Source organism: Octopus sinensis, linkage group LG9 (genome assembly GCF_006345805.1).
Source record: "Octopus sinensis linkage group LG9, ASM634580v1, whole genome shotgun sequence".
In the NCBI taxonomy this organism is placed as follows: domain Eukaryota; kingdom Metazoa; phylum Mollusca; class Cephalopoda; order Octopoda; family Octopodidae; genus Octopus; species Octopus sinensis.
The window spans coordinates 21,475,224-21,494,599 of record NC_043005.1 but is presented as its reverse complement, the minus strand read 5'-3'; the positions used below and the strand labels follow the sequence as shown (position 1 = coordinate 21,494,599).

Below are 19,376 nucleotides of genomic sequence, written 5' to 3'. Positions count from 1 at the left end.
CAGACTTAATTCATCATCCATTTTAATACCTGGCCCTTCGGTAGAATCGATGATGTACACTCTGTTGCAAGCATTTGAAGAGGTTTCTGATCTGAGGAAAGCTTCCTTCCTTCCTTCCTTCCACCACCCACAATCACTGCAGAAATTGCCATAGAATCAGCCAGTCCTACTCTGAAAAAGACATTTAGCATAAAAATAAAACAAAATTACATAGACAGAGACAAAAAGAGAGAAGCTATTTGCATTACCTTCACATGTAGAATTTACTGAAGTCCATTTATAGTCATTTCCACATTTTGACTTTAGTTTCTCTCCATGTGGACATGTGTAAGTCACTTCACCTCTGTAGGTGGTGGAACTGTAGGACTTTGATGCACCAACAATGTCTCTTGGTGGTCCACAGTTTATTTTGTCATTAACTGGAATTGAAAACAGAAATCGACATCAATGGTGTGAGTATTTTACGAGGAGAGTGACTATGAGGAGATTATGACAATGTTAAAACTGTTGCATTTGTAGCAGTTGAGGCTACTCTAATCATTGTTTATGATTTTTCCTGTATTACATGAGTGACTACTTTAGTAACTAGCCTGTAATCCAATTTACCAGATATTTTAAGCATAACAGTAATGATTCCTGATGGGCCAGCTACTTTTCCTACCTTCCTATCCTTGATTGCTCTGATCACAATACTTAAGACAATTTGGGAGCCTGGTCACTGTATTAGGTCTATTAATTACTCTTTTGTCACATGCGTAACTTAATAGCACCAACTGATAGAATCAGTTAAACTGATTCTAAGTTAACTTTTGTGGTGTCATAGCCAATTCAATTAGGGAGTTGGCATTGAATGATATATATCCAGCTACAGGTGACTTATTTAGTAAGAAATTTGTCCAGACACCGTTTCAAGATTACAATATTTTTTTTGGTTTGTTTTAGGAAAAATATTAAACAGAGCAGGGTCTGTTGCTGAGAAGTAATTGTGCTGCATTGTTATGTGTTGTGAGCCTGAATAGTGTATCACATGAATGGTATAGGACCCCAGCCTTAGAAGAATTCTGAACATGATGGTTGGTTTGTTTAGGTACATATATATATATAAACACATTTATCCATACACACACACAGTCATGTGCACATGCACAAAATACATATAACAACACAACCAAGTACCCCTTTTTAAGCTTGATACTTACTCTGCCAGACTCCCCTGGCTGAAATACCATATCGATAACAATAATAATGATCAAATGCAGTTAAGTACAACATATTTGTAAAGCAAAACAAAAATTCAAATATAAGTGCAATTGTGTCAGAATATACTTCAATTCCACATCAATACATAATGTAGAATTTTATTTGATAGTAATATTATGACATAATTACACTTATAGTGTGAATATATCAGCTTCAGAAACATGTTGTACTTAAATGGATTAGCTCATTTTTATTATTCATATGTTTATCATATACTGTGTAAAGTAAGTGACAACTGAACCTGAAGTTGTGCAGAATTTGTCATCTTATCAAAATTACTTCATAAAGTTATTTATGGAATGAAGTGAATGTAATAAAAATAAATTAATAAATCTTATTGATTGATTAGTTTTTCCTTCGATTGTTTTATCCAAGCCTCATGTATGTGAGATGCTAACAAGCTGTTGACTATGAGCTACAGGGTCCCTTTGCACTGATGTACAACTATATGTATGTGCATGTGCATGTGTGTATTATAAACAGGTATATCTTTATGTAAATACACATGAACATATACATACATATTCACACTCAAAAAATAAAGTGAAAGCATTTTACTGACCTGGGTTAAAGACGTAAGTATCCCAACCCTTTTTATTGGGTTGAAGGTCATCAGTCAAGTGGGTTGCATTACTTTGATCACAGAACTTAGCTTTTTTATTATACTCAAAAGAGTGACATTCTGAATTTTTATAACAAGCTTTATAACAGTCCTTTAAGCTCTTGTTCTTCAGCCGTTTTAATGTATCCTTCTCTGGTATAGAAGTTTTTTTAAATGTGAAAAGATCATCATAGGCTAGAAAAAATAGAAAGGAAATAAAAAGTACATTTTATACTCTCTCATACACACATTAAATTTTATACAGTATCTGGTGCATAATTTTATTTTAATGAGTATCATTATCATCATTATCATTCTTTAATAACTGTTTTCCATGCTGGCATGGATTGGAAATTTATTATAAACAAATAATTGATCCACAAAATGACAACTTAGAGTTCATGTGAATGTAGAACATCCTCAGACTCATTTGAAACCTTGTTTCAAGATTTAAGTTGCATGTAATCCATTTGTACATTCCTTTTCTAATGGTGTGCTTTTGTAGAATCTAAACATAATTTAAACAATGGTCAACCAGCATGTGAAGTGTCCTTGTGGTCATTTAATGTTAAACAAAAGCCCAATAGGATGAAAGGCAAGGTCAACCTGGCAGAATTTGAACTCAGAATGGATTTCATCGGTCTTTATGTTATGAGTTCTAATGTGCCAGCTCAATACCTTTAAATATTGGGTCATCCCATAAATAATGCAGTTTTCTTAATTGCATGAACTAAAAGTCGGAAGAGGATGGGATAAATTACCTGCATCAATTTGCTATAAAAGCAGGTACTAATTTTAACTTGTACTTGTTTTTAGTGCAAGTTTTGAAGAGTGCAGTTCTATTTTAACAGTTATTTTTTCAAAGCTATAATGAAAGTGACAAAGGAGCATATTCAGCATATTTTGCTTTATGAGGTCAATAAAGGCAATAATGCAATGGAAAGTGCAAGAAATATTAATGCAGTATATGGGGATTGGACAATAAGTGTAAGCTAGTGTCTACCGTGGTTCCAGAAATTCCAAGCTGGAAACTACAGCCTAGAAGATGAACCTTATCCTGAAAGATCTGTAGAGCTCAACAAGGATGTCCTGCAAAACCTGGTAGAACAAAATCCCATCATAACTGTTGAGGAACTAGCAGAGATGCTTGGAGTTGGTCATTTAACCATTCATCGACACCTACATGCCATTGGAAAAGTCAGCAAATTGGGTCAATATGTTTCTTACAAACTTTCTAAGTTTAACTGCATGTAGAGAGTGAATGTGTGCTCTTCTTTGTTGTCATGTCTTACGAATGAAACTGTTTTGGACCGAATAGTGACTAGTGACAAGAAATGGGTTCTCTATAAAAATCCAAGTGCTGAAGGCAATGGGTAGGGAAAGGAAAAACACCAGTATCCCAGGCTAAAGGAGGTCTTCACCCATGTAAGGTGTCATCTGTTTGGTGGGATATGAAAGGCTTAGTCTACTTTGAACTTTTAAACCCAAACGAAATGATAACAAAGGAGATCTACCATGAGCAGCTTAAGTCAGTGCTTGAAGGAAAATGACTATCGTTGGTTTCAAGATGAAAGATGTTCTTCCACCAGGAAAATGCTTATACAGCAAGGATGACATTCCAAAGGCTGGAGCAGTTTGAATGGGAAACAATGAATTACCCACCATATTCGTTGGACATTACCTCATCTGATAATCATTTATTCCGCAGTCTTCAAAATCATTTGGACGGAAAAAAATATGAATTCTGAAGACAAGGTCAGAACATTACTGGAGAAGTATTTTTTTATCATGGGTAAGTGAATTTTGTAAGAGGGGCCTTGAAAGTCTACTAAATAGATGGAAGAGCATTGTAGAAAATGAAGGAGAGTATATTTTAGACTTAGTTTATCTTAATTTTGAAAACCCTTGCATAACAGAGGAACTTGTGGAAAATCCCTCCTAGGAAGAGATAAATACTGCTATTAAAAAACTTTCCAATGGTAAAGCTCCTGGACAAGATGGTATTCCCACAGAGGTGTACAAGAGTGGTGGCAGACAACTACTAAGAAATTTTCAGATTGATCTGTTTGATCTGAGAAACTGAATCTTTTCCCTAACAATTCAAAGATGCATCTATAATGTACTTGTACAAACACAAGATAAAGAAGAGTGTATATGATAATCACAAAGGAATAAGCTTGTGCCTAACTGGAAAATTTTTTGTAAGGGTGATCCTTAACTGCATCAATAAACATGTAATAAATAGCATATACCCTGAATCTAAATGTATGTTTTGGGCTGGGAGAGGTATAGTTGACCTCTAACAAATTTAAGAGAAAGCATATGAACAAAATACTGCCCTTTACATCGTCTTTGTCGATTTGGCCAAGGCTTTTGATACAATGAACTGTGAGGCACTCTTGAAAATTTTGTGAAAAGTTGGTCTTCCTGATAAAACAATAAGTGCAATAGTATTCCTGCATAAAGGAATGATGGTGACAGTGATATCTGGTAGTCAATGTTCAGACTCATTTTCTGTTGTTACAGGAACCAGACAGGGCCGTGTTTTAGCTCCAGTGCTTTTACCACATCCTTTTTCAATGATGCTCTAACATACTTTCAGGGATTACTATGAAGGTGCAAAATTCTAGTTTTGCATTGAAGGAGGTCTATTAAACCTAAAATGGCAAAGTTTCACATTACAGAAAAAAACCAAGTCTTTCTGTTTGCTGATGATTGTGCTCTGATTTCTGACACATTGGAAGGAATTCAGGAAAAGGCTGACAGGTTTGCTGTGGCATCTCATGCACTTGAACTGCCTATCAGCATCAAGTTTTATTCCAGCCAAAGCCTGGAGCAGAACATGCTCAAGATTCAAATATATTAGTAGCAGTAATAGTAATAATAATTCTTTCTACTATGAATACAAGGCCTGAACTTTTGTGGTAAATGGCTAATCAATTACACTGAACCCAATGACCAGCCAATAGTTATTTTATTCACCCCAAAAAGACAACAGGCAAAGTTAACCAGTTGAATTTCAACTCAGAACACAAAGGTAGATGAAATGTTGTTAAGCATTTTGTCTGGCATGCTTACGATTCTGTTAGCTCACTGCTTTAGTAATTGTAATAATAATAAGGATGACGAGCTGGCAGAATCGTTAGCATGCCGGGCTAAATGTTTAGCAGTATTTCACCTGCCATTACATTCTGAGTTTAATTTCTGCTGAGGTCAACCTTGCATTTCATCCTTTCGGAGTTGATTAAATAAAGTACCAGTTATGCACTGACTTCGATAAGATTGACTTAATCCCTTTGTCTGTCCTTGTTTGTCTCCTCTATGTTTAGCCCCCTGTGGGCAATAAAGAAATAAATAATAACAGTAGTGATGATGATGATGATATTTCTTTGTATTATAGACACAAAGCCTGAAATTTTATGGGGAGTGGGTAAGCCAATTTCAGTGACCACAGGGCTTAACTGGTACATATTTTATTGACCACAAAACAAAGAATGGCAAAGTTGACTGGTGAAATTCGAACTCAGAACATAAAGATCCAGAGGAAATGTTACTAAACATTTTGTCAGGTGTGCTAATGACTCTACCACTTGCAACCTAAATAATAATAATTATATCTCTTCATTAACCACCAAAATTTAACAAAAGTTTAGAATAATATAGGATAATACAATATGGGATTTCACAAAAAAGTTTCTAAAAATTAAAATCACAAAAACAGATAATAAAAAAATTCAAATAATGATTCTATAAAAGGAGAAAGGCCTCTGAGGGTTACTGGTGGAAACCTTATAAAACTGCAGTAACCCTGACCATTAAGGCAAGTGCCTTTCTCAGTGGCCCTTCTTTAATCTACAGGTCCATGCTTAGAGCTGCCACACTCATCAAGTTTTCAAAATTTTCTGGGAAGTAACATTTCCTTTTCCATGTTCAGTTTTCCTTTCAAGTGAAACTTGAAAAAATGGAGAACTTGGCCAAAGCAAAAGGCAGCTAAAATTTTATTTGGTCCACTACACAGTTTACTTAGCCAAAACCACCAGACAGATAAAGGCTGCCTGATTTTCCTGAGCAAAGGTATGTGGTGGGATGACCTTCACAATGGACATAGCTGATAACTGATGGCTTGATCTGCCCTACATATGACAACAGGTATACAAATCTTATCTCTACAAGTCAGTTGTTACATGGGCAAAGGAAAAATGCATGCAGAGTAGTTTCATCGTTTTACATGCAGCATGAATAGAATTGACTAATGGTGCTTCCATGGCTGTAGAATTTATCTGGACAGCCAATGTTCTCCTACTAGCACAGTCAGGCCAGGAATTTCTGGTAATTATCCATGGAGCCCCAGATAGAAAGTCTTTTGGAATAGACTAGGTTCTATTAAAGAAGTAATCTGTGGAAACACACATCTGAGAAATAGCAATGAGGAATTTCTGGAGATGCTGTAGCCTCAGTGCACATCAGTGCATCATCAACCATAACATACCCAGTCCTCCATTAGGTGGGTATTGACAGCAAATAGAGCACCTGGACATCCCTTCTACAGAAAGTGGATCCTGCCTACACCTTCCACACCGTTAGAGTTGGCACATTTCATGTGAGCACACTGAAAGGTAGGCCTGGTGAGATTGATGAGAAACTTGAAAGGAGGCATGCAGATGTGTGTTGTATCCAAGAAGTAAGGTGGAGATGAGGTTCTGCCAGGTTCCTCACAGTCAAAGAGCATAGGTATAAAATCTTCTGGGTAGGAAACAGTCATGGGGTTGATAGTGTGTGCATACTTCTTGCTAAGACGTGGGTTGATTAGGTAATTTAGGTAGTCAGTGCATGTGATAGAATATTTAAGCTTTAAAACTAGTTTTGCAAAGTGGAATAACTGATGAATAGAAAAAACTGATTTTATGACAACCCTTTTGCAGACTACCTCATCAACAAATGACAGTTAAGTAAAGATTTTACTGATGTCCGTAAATTGATGGTCACTAATTTTTCAGCAGCAGTAATAGTTTTAGGAGTGGCAATGAAGGTCATATCATGCCTCCTCACATCCTTCCACAAGAATTAATACTGCTGAAGATGTTTGTTAAACTCTGGAAGGTTGAAGCACACAGTGGAAGACCCTAGATGTTTTAAACTCTGTCAGGGAAAACTGCTTTTTGTCCTTCTGGTGTAAATACAACATAATACCAGTCAAGAACAGTGGACGGTGGTATAAATAAACACTGTTGCCTTAAAACTGTTGGCCTTCTGCCAAAATTTGAAATTATTCTTACTACTACTACTACTACTACCACCACCACCACCACCTCCTTCACCACCGCCGCTGCTGCTGCGATTGCTGCTGCTGCGATTGCTGCTGCTGCGATTGCTGCTGCTCAGGTTTAAGAAAAAGAACAAGAGTCTCCTTTCTTACACAGAAAAAAACTGAAAACATGCATAATAGTGTTCAATGTGAACCAATTCTGTGTGAAAATGCCCAAACAATACTTTCATGATAAGACCTTTTTCATCAAAATTTCTATATCTGTCCTCATAGGTAAACCTGTCAATACTTTTACAGAAATAGTTGTCTATATACAATGAAGTACAAATAGAATCACAAATTTCATGAATAAAAAAAGGAAAAGAGAATTCCAATGACAAAACACAAAGAATTATTACGTTTTACTTTTTGGTAGTAATCTCTGCTGTTGTCTGATTTAATTTCCTTAGAGGTAGCTGCAGTTTCTTTTGACAAGTAACATTTCCCACTTTTTTTCTTTATTTCAAATGATAAACATTTTTTATCAGTCAGACATTCATTTGCACAGGCTTCTGGTGTTACTTTTTTCTCTTTCCACAATGATTTCCCTGCTATATCCAGAGCTGCACCTTTTACTTTCACAAAATGGATCTGAGCAACTAGAATTAAATAAAAATTTAGACAAATGGAAACAACATTAACAGTAATAATAATTTCTAACATGGAAAACAAAAAGGACAAAAATTTGAGCTAGGGGTTAATTGATTAAACCGGCCTCTATAATTGACTAGTATTTTATTTTATTGGCCCTGGAAAGTTAGAGTTGACATCAACCAAATTTGAACTCAGAAGTTAAAGAGCCAGAACAAATGCCACAAAACATTTTTTATCTGATGCTCTGTTGATTAGTCCTGTAGTTCCCAAACTTTCTCAGGCTGGCACCTCCTTGGCACCCAGGCCATATTCCCATCGCAAATATAGACCACTTTCAGCAGCAGATTCAAAACAACTGTGTTTAACAAATAAAACTTAAACCTAATTAACCTATTAATATTTTTTTACATTTATCACCTGATTTTGGCCACCCCATTATCCTCCCACTTTTCTTCAACACCCCCTTGGATCTTTCCACTGCCCCCAAGTGGACAGTACTACCCACTTTGGGAACCATTGGATTACTCAACCCATCACGGCACAAAACCTCAGATTCTACAGTGAGGATACATGACAATATATGAACCTCAATACTTGAATAGTACTTGTTTAATCAACCTTAGCAGTATGAAATGTAAAGTACATCCTGATGAGATTTGAACCCAAAATGTAACTAAATATATTAAGTTCAACATTTTAGGTGATGAGGGAAAAATATCAGCATTTTGTCCATCCTTACATTCTGAATTTAAATACTGCCAAGGTTGGTTTTGCTTCTCATCCTTTCGAGGTTAATAAAATAAATAACTGTTGAGCACTGGGCTTGATGTAATCAAATCTGCCTCCTCCCTAAACTTGCTGTCCTTGTGCCATAATTTGAAACCGATATTAAGTTCAACAGTTACCATGAAACAGCGACAGTGAAAGCCTACAATGTAGATGCCCATCTTGTTAGATATATTAACAAAATCTCTCTCAATCACTCTCCTCAATCTTAAAAAGGGAAGGCCAGATTATATAATGTGATCTTATGCATACAGGGTCAAAGGGTCAAACCTGACTTAGGTAATGGAATTGATGGGCATTGCACTCTAGCAATATATAGAAGATTAGTGGAGGGGAAAGAGCACTGATATTCTTAGGGATGCTCTGAACTTTCATGTAAATGAGGTGGCAATTTGGTTTCAAAAATCTTTTTGGTCTGGGAATACTATGGGCAACTTTCTGGCAATGTTAACAAAGGACTCTACTAGACCAAACAAAAAATCTAGTCATGAATGTGCCATCCAAGATGTGCACAGAGCAACGAATTAATGTTACAGGCACTCATTCAGTGTCCAAGCATTATTGACTTATAGATTCATGTGAAGCAGTTATTGTGTGTGTTTCAAATCTGTCAGTAACTTCCATCATGATGATTGCCCTACATCCTCCTTTAACTGAGTGCAAAAGATAGTTTTCCTCTGTCTGGTAGCAATAGGAAAAAAGTTTGTGTAGTGGATGAGATTCAAAGACCTGGTAATTGGGACTTTGCTCTTTGGTCAATCCCTAATTTGTATTAATAAGGTTTTACTTGTCAAGAAGTTGAGGATGGAAAAGAAGATACTCTTCTCAAGAAAATTTAGCAAAAGTATTGTAAAGTTGTAAAAATAGTGAGAGCATTTGGGGGCCCACAATGGATACACCTGTATGTCAGAGAACAATAATTAGACAGGACACTTGTACTTGAAGTACAGAGCAATGGTGGAGCACTTCAAATCATCCTAAATAGAGATCCTTCTACATTCCAAAGGATAGCATCATCATTCTCATTTGTATTTTAAATATATACATAAATACTTGTTTCAGCATTGGATGAAATCTTAACAAATACAGACCAAGTCAACTCCCTCTGTCATGCTTGTGGTAGTCAAGAACACAAAATAACAGTCAAGTAATGGAACAGATGATGTTGAATAAACCTTTGCAACATAAAAGTTGTTTTTTTTACCTCCAATCAGAAATCATCATTATTTGTTTCATTATAATTTAGGATGGTGGAATGGAATATTATTTCAGAATCAGAAATCTGTTTTAGATTATTGCTGACTTCTAGTATAGAAGAACTCATGTATTACACAGAATATTTTTTTTACCTCCAATCAGAAACTATCATTATTTGTTTCATTATAATTTAGGATGTTTGAATGAAATATTATTTGAGAATCAGAAATCTGTTTTAGATTATTGCTGACTTCTAGTATAGAACTCTTGTATTATACAGAATGTGTGGATGAGAATATTCAAGTTAGAAATTAAGAGAAAAACTACCAAGAATAGCTGAGGTTTAGCTATGGAAGTAATAAGTTTACTTCATAATATTGTAGTACTGTTTGGACTTCTGGCTGTGTGGCTAAAAATCTGCTCCACAGCTAAGCCTTGTGGATAAAATTTGGTGGAAGGAAACTAGGAGAAGCCTGCTGGGGAGAAAATACTTCCATACTTTCTTTGGTGGAAGACTTAATCCATCAGCCAAATCAATATCATTACCCAGCTCTTGAGTATCTTTAATGACGTCTGTTGTGTTACAAGCATTTGGGAAGGTCTCTGGTCTGAGAATGAATTCTCTTCTCCCTCTCATCACTCACAAATACCATGGAAATTGTCACGGACACAGTTAGTCTTTCTCTGACATAGACATTTAGCACAAAGCTAAAACAAAATTAACTAGACAGAGTCAAAAAGAGAGAACATATTTACATTACCTTTACAAGACACTTCTGGAGTCCATTCATTATTCTCTTTACATGCAGCCTTTAAAATTTCTCCATCTTGACAAGTATAGGTTACTACAGATTTATAGGTAGTAGTATTGTAAGATATAAATGTACCAGGAACCTCTTTTGGTGGTCCACAGTCAATTTTTGTCAAGGCTGGAGTTGATAAGAGAAATTAATATCAATGGTGTATATATGTTAGGAGAAAAGTAAGAAAGTAGACTGAGGAAAAGGTGGAAGAGGAGATTGGGAGGGCTGGTATAAAAAGGGGGATGCCTAAAACTGGGCAAGATGCTGAGATGGTTTGAGGGCAGTTGCTATGGCACTGAGATAGATCTGGACACCCCTGTTAATGGGGACAAAACCCAGATTTAAAACACTGGATGATGATGAAAAGCTATGTAAATAAAATATTAGTAAAATATAAATAAAAATAACTTTTGAGACAGATATATATCTGTGTGTGTGTGTGTTAAACCTATCTAATTTATCCCCATTTTTTCACAAAAATAAAAATAAACTTTAGTGGGTGCGTAAATTACATGAGTAAATCATTTCCAGAATATTTTTGGAATTCTTTTGTTGAAAATGACGTACAAAACATAGGAATTCATACTGGAAGTTGACTCATTTAATGTCAGAATAGATTTTTACAGGAAAAAAAAATGGCTTAAATATGCATAATGGAGTTGACTTTTATTTATGCTGGATGGTATAATGCTTACTTTTCCTGTATAAATTTACTAAAACCATTAAATGGTTAATTAGTTTTTGAAGTCTGATATTCATGCTACTAAACACAGTCCAGGCTATATTTTCATTGCTTAGAGTTTCTACCTATCGTAATGAAGCACATATTTAATTTCTCCTTTGATAGAAGGGGAAGACTTGAAAATTAGGATTAATATTCCTGGCACACCTTTCTATGTGTTCACTCACCTTTAACTGTCTGTATTGTGGGTGGTGGATTTGCTCTTTGTGAATGGTGGTTCTTTGACGGAGGGAAATTCCTGTTTGTCCAATATAGCAGTTACCAATGTTCACAGAACACCACAATGCAACAAAGGTTGAATAAAGAGGCATTTTTCATCAATAAATATCTCCCCCAACTAAATATGAACACATAACTCAATACAGAACACCATTAACCCTTCAATTTAAACCACTAACGCCTATACACTCCCTACACCATTCACATTATAAATCTATATCTAAACCCAGTACTACTTACCTCCCTTACAAATAATCTTTTTTCTCAGGAACTATTAGACCTGATATCGTGTATTAGCCGGTGTATTCAAAGCAACGAATAGCTTTGCAGAAACCATGGTATGCTTTGTTTTCTGACTTTATAATCATCTCATAATAATGACTTTTATGACTTTTATTACTACCTCAGTCCATCTAAATGTATATATTTGTCGTTACCTTTCATAAAAAGCCTTTTTTTATTTACAATGTGCATTTTCGTTGATTTTTCATATTTTTCCCCTTACAGTTCCACGTGTATTTTATATTTTCTTTTTGTAACATATTTCTTCTACATATATATATACTATAGCTTTAGGCCGACCAATGCCTTGTGAGTGGACTTCATACACAGAAACTGAAAGAAGACTGTCGTATATATGTATATATTTGTGTGTGTGTGTCTGTGTTTGTAACCCCCATGATCACTTCACAACCGACGTTGCTTTATTTATGTCCCCGTAGTGTAACAGTTCAGCAAAAGATATCGATAGAATTAGTACTAGGGTTACAAAGGATAAATCTTGAGATTGATTTCTTTGACTAAAGGTGGTGCTCCAACATGGCCGCAGTCACATTACAGAAACAATTAAAACAAAACATAACTATGCCATTTTAATCCCAAGCAACGTCACTAGTGTATATAAAAATATATGCACATTCATATATGTATATATAAATACACACAGATATATACAATAGATAAAATGGAAAATTTCTACTGACCTGGCAGAGGAATGTATATATCCCAACCTTCATTGCTGGGTTTAAGTTCATTATTCAACTGAGTTGCATTACTCAGCTCACACAACTTAGTTTTCTCATTGTACTGATAAGCACTACATGCCTGATATTGAAAGCAAGCCTCATTACACTCTTTTAAGCTCTTATTCTTAAGTTTTCCTAAAATAGCCTTGCTTGGTACACTAACTCTTTTAAGCTTCAAAGGCTCATCAGCTGGAAAAAGAAAAAGAAAACAAGGAATACATTTTATACTCATCAACCCACCCAATCAATCACAAACACATTACATGCAGCACAAACATTAAATATTGTAAAGGATGTGACAGATGACATGTGAATAGACAATTTATTTTACATAAATAATTAATCCGCAAAATGATGCCTTTAACAGAATTCATATGATTTATAGAATATCTTGTAAGTTATTTGAAACTTTGTCTCAATACTTAGCCTGCAGACAATATACATTTGCTCAAGTGTTCTCTAATAGTGAGCTTTTGTTAGGTCAATATTCCCTTAAACAAATTAAGTGTTGTTATGGTCATTTAATCTTAAACAAAAGTGCACTATCAGAAGGATGAACAAATGGATTATCTGCAACTGAAACATTCGGCTGAGCTTTTGTTTAAGTGTTATGATGTTATAACAAAGGTGATAAATGGGGGAAATGTTGAAGTGGATAGATAACTTGAAATGAAATGAACTGGTAAGCAATGATTTATTCTCAGTTATAAAATAACAATGATTGTCATACATGAAATAAAATAAAATAACAGGTCACAACAAAGATGTGTGAGAGATTTTGTGTCTAGGCTGGACTGTTGATCTGTAGACAAAGTTGACATACTGTTTGGAGATGTGTAGAGGTAGTCGTGGTCTATTGGTCATGTAGTGTTCAGACAGGCATCTGGTGGAGATGAAAGCAGAGACTAACTGGTGTCAGAGCATTGTTGCCGGATATGAGTTGTGTGTGGTCAGTGGTGCATGCCAAAGACCTAAAACATGGAGAACTGCCTTTCTTATAGAGAATAGTGGGCTCTCAGGAGCTGGTGATTAATTTCTCATGTAAGGAGAAATAAACTGTTGTGCCAATATGATTAGACAGCTGAAAGCCAACCAATACAAACAAGTTCATTTAATCATGAAGTCATGTGACTTGCTGGAATGAAAAGGCCTTGAGGTGCCGATTTTCAGGTATTTAAGACTAGATGAGTCAAAACGAAAACATTTCACACAATGACAGTGTAAATCACTTCTGCTACAATGTACTAGAATTCACATAGATTCTTAGAAGTATGTCTGATGTTGAGTAATAATTTTCTGGATGGATTGTTTTTTAAAAATATATTGTCCATCTAGAAATCAATGTACCTGGTGGTTTTGTAATGTTTTAGTCAATATTTCAATTGCTAGTACATAACTATCAATAAAGTAATAATAATAATAATAATAATAATAATAATAATAATAATAATAATAATAATAATATAATAATGAAAATAATAATCTCATGGTTTCTGATTTTAACTGACTGGAAGTGTTATCATGTACATTGTTTTGTCTCAGTATAAAGGATGGGCTATAGTATAAAGGATGGGCTTGTCAGTTGTTTAACTGTAACCAGATGAGCATGCCCCTTAGTGGCTGATGATATGTGTATCTCTGATTACAAGCAGAAGTAGTGGGGAAGAATCATAGCTATGTGTTGAGAGGAATTCTTTGGAGTTTGGATAATTGACCTCTGGAAATATGGGTGTTTCATTCAACGTCCTTAAACAACCCTTATTCAGGAACCTTTTGAGAAGGTGGGGCTACTCAACTTGAAGAAAATTCTCACTGGGCCCCATCTGGAAGGTCATGCATTGTTTATCTTGATATGAGGTCACCTTGTTGCACACATATGGTTGTGATGCATGTGCCTGGTGTACCCTTATCAGATGGGTAGTCATGATGGGTATACTGGGCTCCATATATTTTACCCGTGTCACTTTGAGATGCATTGCTCTTTCACTCAATAATAACAACAACAACGTTTTGTTTATTAATCACTAATGTAGACAAGGACATTGGGATTGTAGAGGAAGATTTATGTAAAAGTAAATGTAAGATGTAAAATATCAAAGAAACAAAAACTTCAAAGTAAAATTTCATCAAACTAAGGGAAACTTCCAAGAGTTACTTATGGAAATTCCACAAAACCTTAGTCACCCTGACCACTAAGACAAGTTCCATCTTCTAGTAGTCAGTTTCCAGTTTACAGGCACATGTCCATATTTATTCAGTTCTTGTGGACTATGCTCACCACTCTCATCCCCCATCAGCAAATTTTCTGGTGAGCAACCCTTCTTTCTCTACATGCAACTTTCTTTTCAATTGAAACTTGATAAAGTTGATGAAAACTTGGCTAATGACAAAGGTGTGCTGTCTTCAGCCCTATCAATTTTGTCCAGCTTGTGACAACTTTTACCTAAGCCAGCAAACATAAAGACTGCCTGTCCTTCCCAGTCAAAAGCAGTGAGATGATTTTCATAAAGGATTCAGCTGATAGCCAGATCCACCATACATGTGACAGCAGGTTTTGACATAGCACCATATATCAGGACAACTCAGGACTTGAACAAGTGCATGCAGAACAATTTTATCACTTTGCATGTGTCTTCAACATGCCCAGCTAACACCACCACCACCACTGCTGCCGACTCCACCACTACCACCACCACTACCACTACTACTACTACTACTACTACTACTACTCAGGTGTAAGGAAAATAAGACGTTTCTTTTCTTACATGAAAATGCAAGTGAACTTATGCATAAAAGTGTTACCACAACCACTACTATTCAGGTTTAAGGAAAATAAGAACAGTTTCTTTTCTTACATATAAATACAATCGAAAGCATGCATAAAATCTTTCAAGGTGAATAAATTCTCAGTAAGAATAACTTAAAAGTATTTACAATTCTTAATATTGCATTTTTTTCTGTCTTCATTTGTAAACCTGTCAATGTCTTTACAGATTTGGTTGTCTACATACTATGAAGTAGAAATGGAATCACAAATCTCAGGGAAAAAAAGGAAGGAGAATTCCAATGATAAAACAAAGAATAATTACGTTTTACTCGCTGGTAGTAATCTTTGTTTTTGTTTTTCTTCAGTTTGTCGGAGGAACTTGCAGATTTCTCTGATAAGTAACATTTTTTATTTTCTTTATTCATTTCAAATGATAAACATTTTTCATCTAACAAACATTTTCCTGCACATTCATGTACTGTTACATCTTCCTTGTCCCACAATGTTTTCCCTGTTTCATCCAGAGATGCATCTTTTATTTTCACAAAATGGATCTGAGTATCTAGAATTAAAGGAAAATTTAAGCCAATAAACAATAATATTAACAACAATAACTTTTCATCAAAGAAACTAGGTCAAAACTTTGAGGTAGAAATTGATCAATGAAATTGGCTTATACACCTGACCACTAGTATATTTCATTGACTCTGGGAAAGCAATGCTTACATCAGTTGCATTTGAACTTTGAAGCTAAAGTGCCAGAAAAATGGCACAACACATTTTGTCTGATACTCAAATGATTGTCAATCTATCAGTCTTTATAACAAGAATGATTATAATTATTAATGGTAACAATATTACTGAAGATAGTTCCTAACTCAAACACAAGGCCACACACTGTGTAGTGAATATAAATGAGTATAAACTAAACTCAGTACTTGACTTGCACTTGTTTTACCAACCTCAGAAGTAAATAAGGTGAAGCACATCTTGTTTGAATTTAAACTGAGAATGTAAAAAGATGTAACTAAATGCAACTAGCTATGGAAAAGTTAAAACCCATCACTTTACTGATTTTGTCATGTTTTGACCTAGGAAACAATATAGTTTTCCTTCTACTATCATGTAATGAATGAATATAAATATGTAGTAAATGTGTACACTCACACCTTAAGGTAGCAAGCTAAGAAATTTTAAATCATCCGAGTTATACTTTCAATGAAATGAAAAAAAAAAGTGAATATATTTATGAGACTGACTCTTCTTAATTTCATGATCAGAATAAGCCTAATTTTAACATGAAATGAGGTTGAAATTTTGATTAATAAAAATATTTTCATTGAACAAGTAGCCCCTTTACTATTTGTTTTCCATGCAGGAAGTAAACCTGAGTATTTTTCCCAAGTTGTTCATTTAGCATAAATATGGGATGAATGGTGTAAGCCAAGGATTACAGTTTGATTGTCAGTCCAGTTCAGTTCACTTTACATAGCCCTTGATAAAGACTTGAATATCACATTCTAATTGATTTCCCTAATTATGCTTTGTATGACTAAACAATGAATTTGCAACTAATTACAATGAGCTGATATTTATATCTTTTAAGAAGCTATTCATGTCAGAAGAAGCTAGGTTGTGAAATTCTTACCCTCCCTCTCACAGCTTTGAGATTAATGTGGTTCATGCCCATTATTATCTGAAGGGCCATGAGCTGGGTTAGAGAAGGTAACAAATTATATCAGAAACTAAGCTATGTCAGAGCTGGTAGGATGCAATATTCAGTTCAAAATTTACTGCGGATGAACTACTTTGGATTGGCCTATGTGAACACCTAACATGCTAGATCATCATCTTCACATCTGACCCTCTTAAAACGTTTAGGTCATATTATCTAATGTATTTCTAAGGAATGCTGAAGATATAGTATTCAGGATCAAATCTGACCTGTGGATTTTCTATTCTAGCAAGCAACTGAGAGTTACTTGAGAGATAGCACACATTCCCAAGGTTGTGGTGGGCATAGATGAAAAACAAATTGACAACTTTGTCTTAGAAAACTTTTAGTCACAGAATACTATGGACAACTTTCTGAAGTCCTTGGCTTGGCAGGGCTAATAAAGGTCCAAGATAAACCCTTGGAAATACAAGCCTGTCCAACAATGTATTCTGTTAAACCAAATCATTTTTGCATGTTCTTTTTCATTGTCCATGCATTGCTGATTTATGGAGTTATGTCAAACAGCTGCTGTTGTGTGAAGGAGTGACCTGGTTGTCAGCCAAATCCAACATGGTGATGGCAACATACTCCCTTTAATCAAGCAGAGAAGGCAGTTTTTATTTTTATGATTGCCATAGCAAAATAGATTGTATGGTGGATGAGATTGAAAGGTAAAAGACATAGACTTTCCAATTTGGTAAATTTTACATCTGCATTTTTAAAACTTCACTTGTAAAGAAAATGAGGATGGTGTAGAAGGTAATGACCAGAATGGAAATTATAGAAAGCAAGGTAAAATAGGCAATAAATGGCAAGAGTGCATGAGGACAACAGTACCTAAACCTGTAGGTCAATATACAATAATTGGAGGGAGTTCAGGATGATTTTCAAAGGTAGGGTTCTTCATTTGGTCTTAAATGGAAATCCATCGACATTCATGGGGATTGCTTCATCAACATTCATGGGGATTGTGGGGAGAGCTTCCCTCTCTCTCCCACCTGTCACAAACATCATGGAAACTATTATGGACTCAATTTTCTTCTGACAAAGACATTTAACATGCAAAGATGGAACAAAATTACTTTGACAGAGACAACTGGAGTGAAGCTATTTATGTTACCGTTACAAGCAGATGTTACTGGAGTCCATTTGTTGTCCTTTCCACATGTTGATTTTAGTTGTTCTCCTTTTGGACAAGTATAGGTCACTTCAGATTTATAGGTGGTGGTTTTGTAGGACTTCACTGCATTAACAACTTCTTTTGGAGGTCCACAGTCAATATTGAAGAGAGCTGGGATTGATAAGAGAAATTGATACCAATGGAGTGTGTATGTTATGAGGAAGGTGAAATGTAGATAATGAATGAATAAAACTGAAGATATACATACATACGAACATAAACATTTATATGTATACCTGTACGTATGAATATGCATACAAATATATGCATATATTTGTTTATATACTCATTAACATACAAACATACATATATACATACATATGTATATAACTCAATATACATATGCTTTGGAACAAAATATTTTGAGTTCTAACACTAGGTTATTAGTAACATAATGCCTAATGAAATAAAATGTATGTCAGTACACTGTATATACACACAAGAAAAATTTAGAGAATAATATTGAGTGAAAAAAATTGAAGAAATTTATAATGTTATATATATACAACCCATGCCTATATACCTATATATGTATATGAACATATACAAGCAAATAAGTGTGTGTGTGTGCATAGATGTACATATCTACTTACTGTCACTCTCATGCAAGGAGTGTCATTCATTTCCAATCTTTTGTGAAAACATGTCCTTACAGAATATACTGGGTGTTTTTTATTGACATGAGCGCCAGTGAGGTCATCAAGTAACTCTCATGGCTATACACTTCAACTGAGTGAGAAATGCTATTGAAAGAGGAAGCTTTGTGCAAGGTGATAAGAGATTAGAATATGATACTAGGATGGGAACAGGTGTCCTGCTGAAGAGAAGATTCTTGGCTACCACAGCTCTGTGTGTGTGTGTGTGTGTGTAAGAGAGAGAGTGAGATGATGATAAAGATGTGTCTGGGCATATCATCAGTTTGCAGGGCAGAGTAATTAAGTGAAGTGGTACAGAGGATTGAATAGGATGAATGGGCAGATAATTTCATGAGAGAGCAAAAACAGAGTTGGAGGGAGAAGGGAATGTAGTAAGTGAAAAACATGGGTGGAGAGGAGGATATTAAGAAAATGAGTTGTTAGGGTGTGATTTGTCAGGAACAAATCATGAGTATGGGTGAAGACATATATGATGCACCTTTAAGGTTCCAGTTTCACTTAGATGTATTTTCTCAAGCATAAGA

At 35.1% G+C, this 19,376-nt stretch overlaps 1 protein-coding gene across 1 annotated transcript in view; it reads right to left on the bottom strand.

Moving 5' to 3' along the window:
- The window catches only part of LOC118764742, a 152,701-nt gene that overhangs the window by 24,283 nt on the left and 109,042 nt on the right, over positions 1–19,376 (bottom strand). Inside the window, exons 30-36 of the mRNA XM_036505708.1 lie at positions 18,137–18,307; positions 15,622–15,861; positions 12,491–12,721; positions 10,505–10,672; positions 7,526–7,765; positions 1,823–2,056; positions 249–419 (exon numbers count right to left, since the gene is read on the bottom strand). Of these exons, the coding sequence (XP_036361601.1) occupies positions 249–419; positions 1,823–2,056; positions 7,526–7,765; positions 10,505–10,672; positions 12,491–12,721; positions 15,622–15,861; positions 18,137–18,307 (1,455 nt within the window). The remainder of the gene's footprint in view (positions 1–248; positions 420–1,822; positions 2,057–7,525; positions 7,766–10,504; positions 10,673–12,490; positions 12,722–15,621; positions 15,862–18,136; positions 18,308–19,376) is intronic.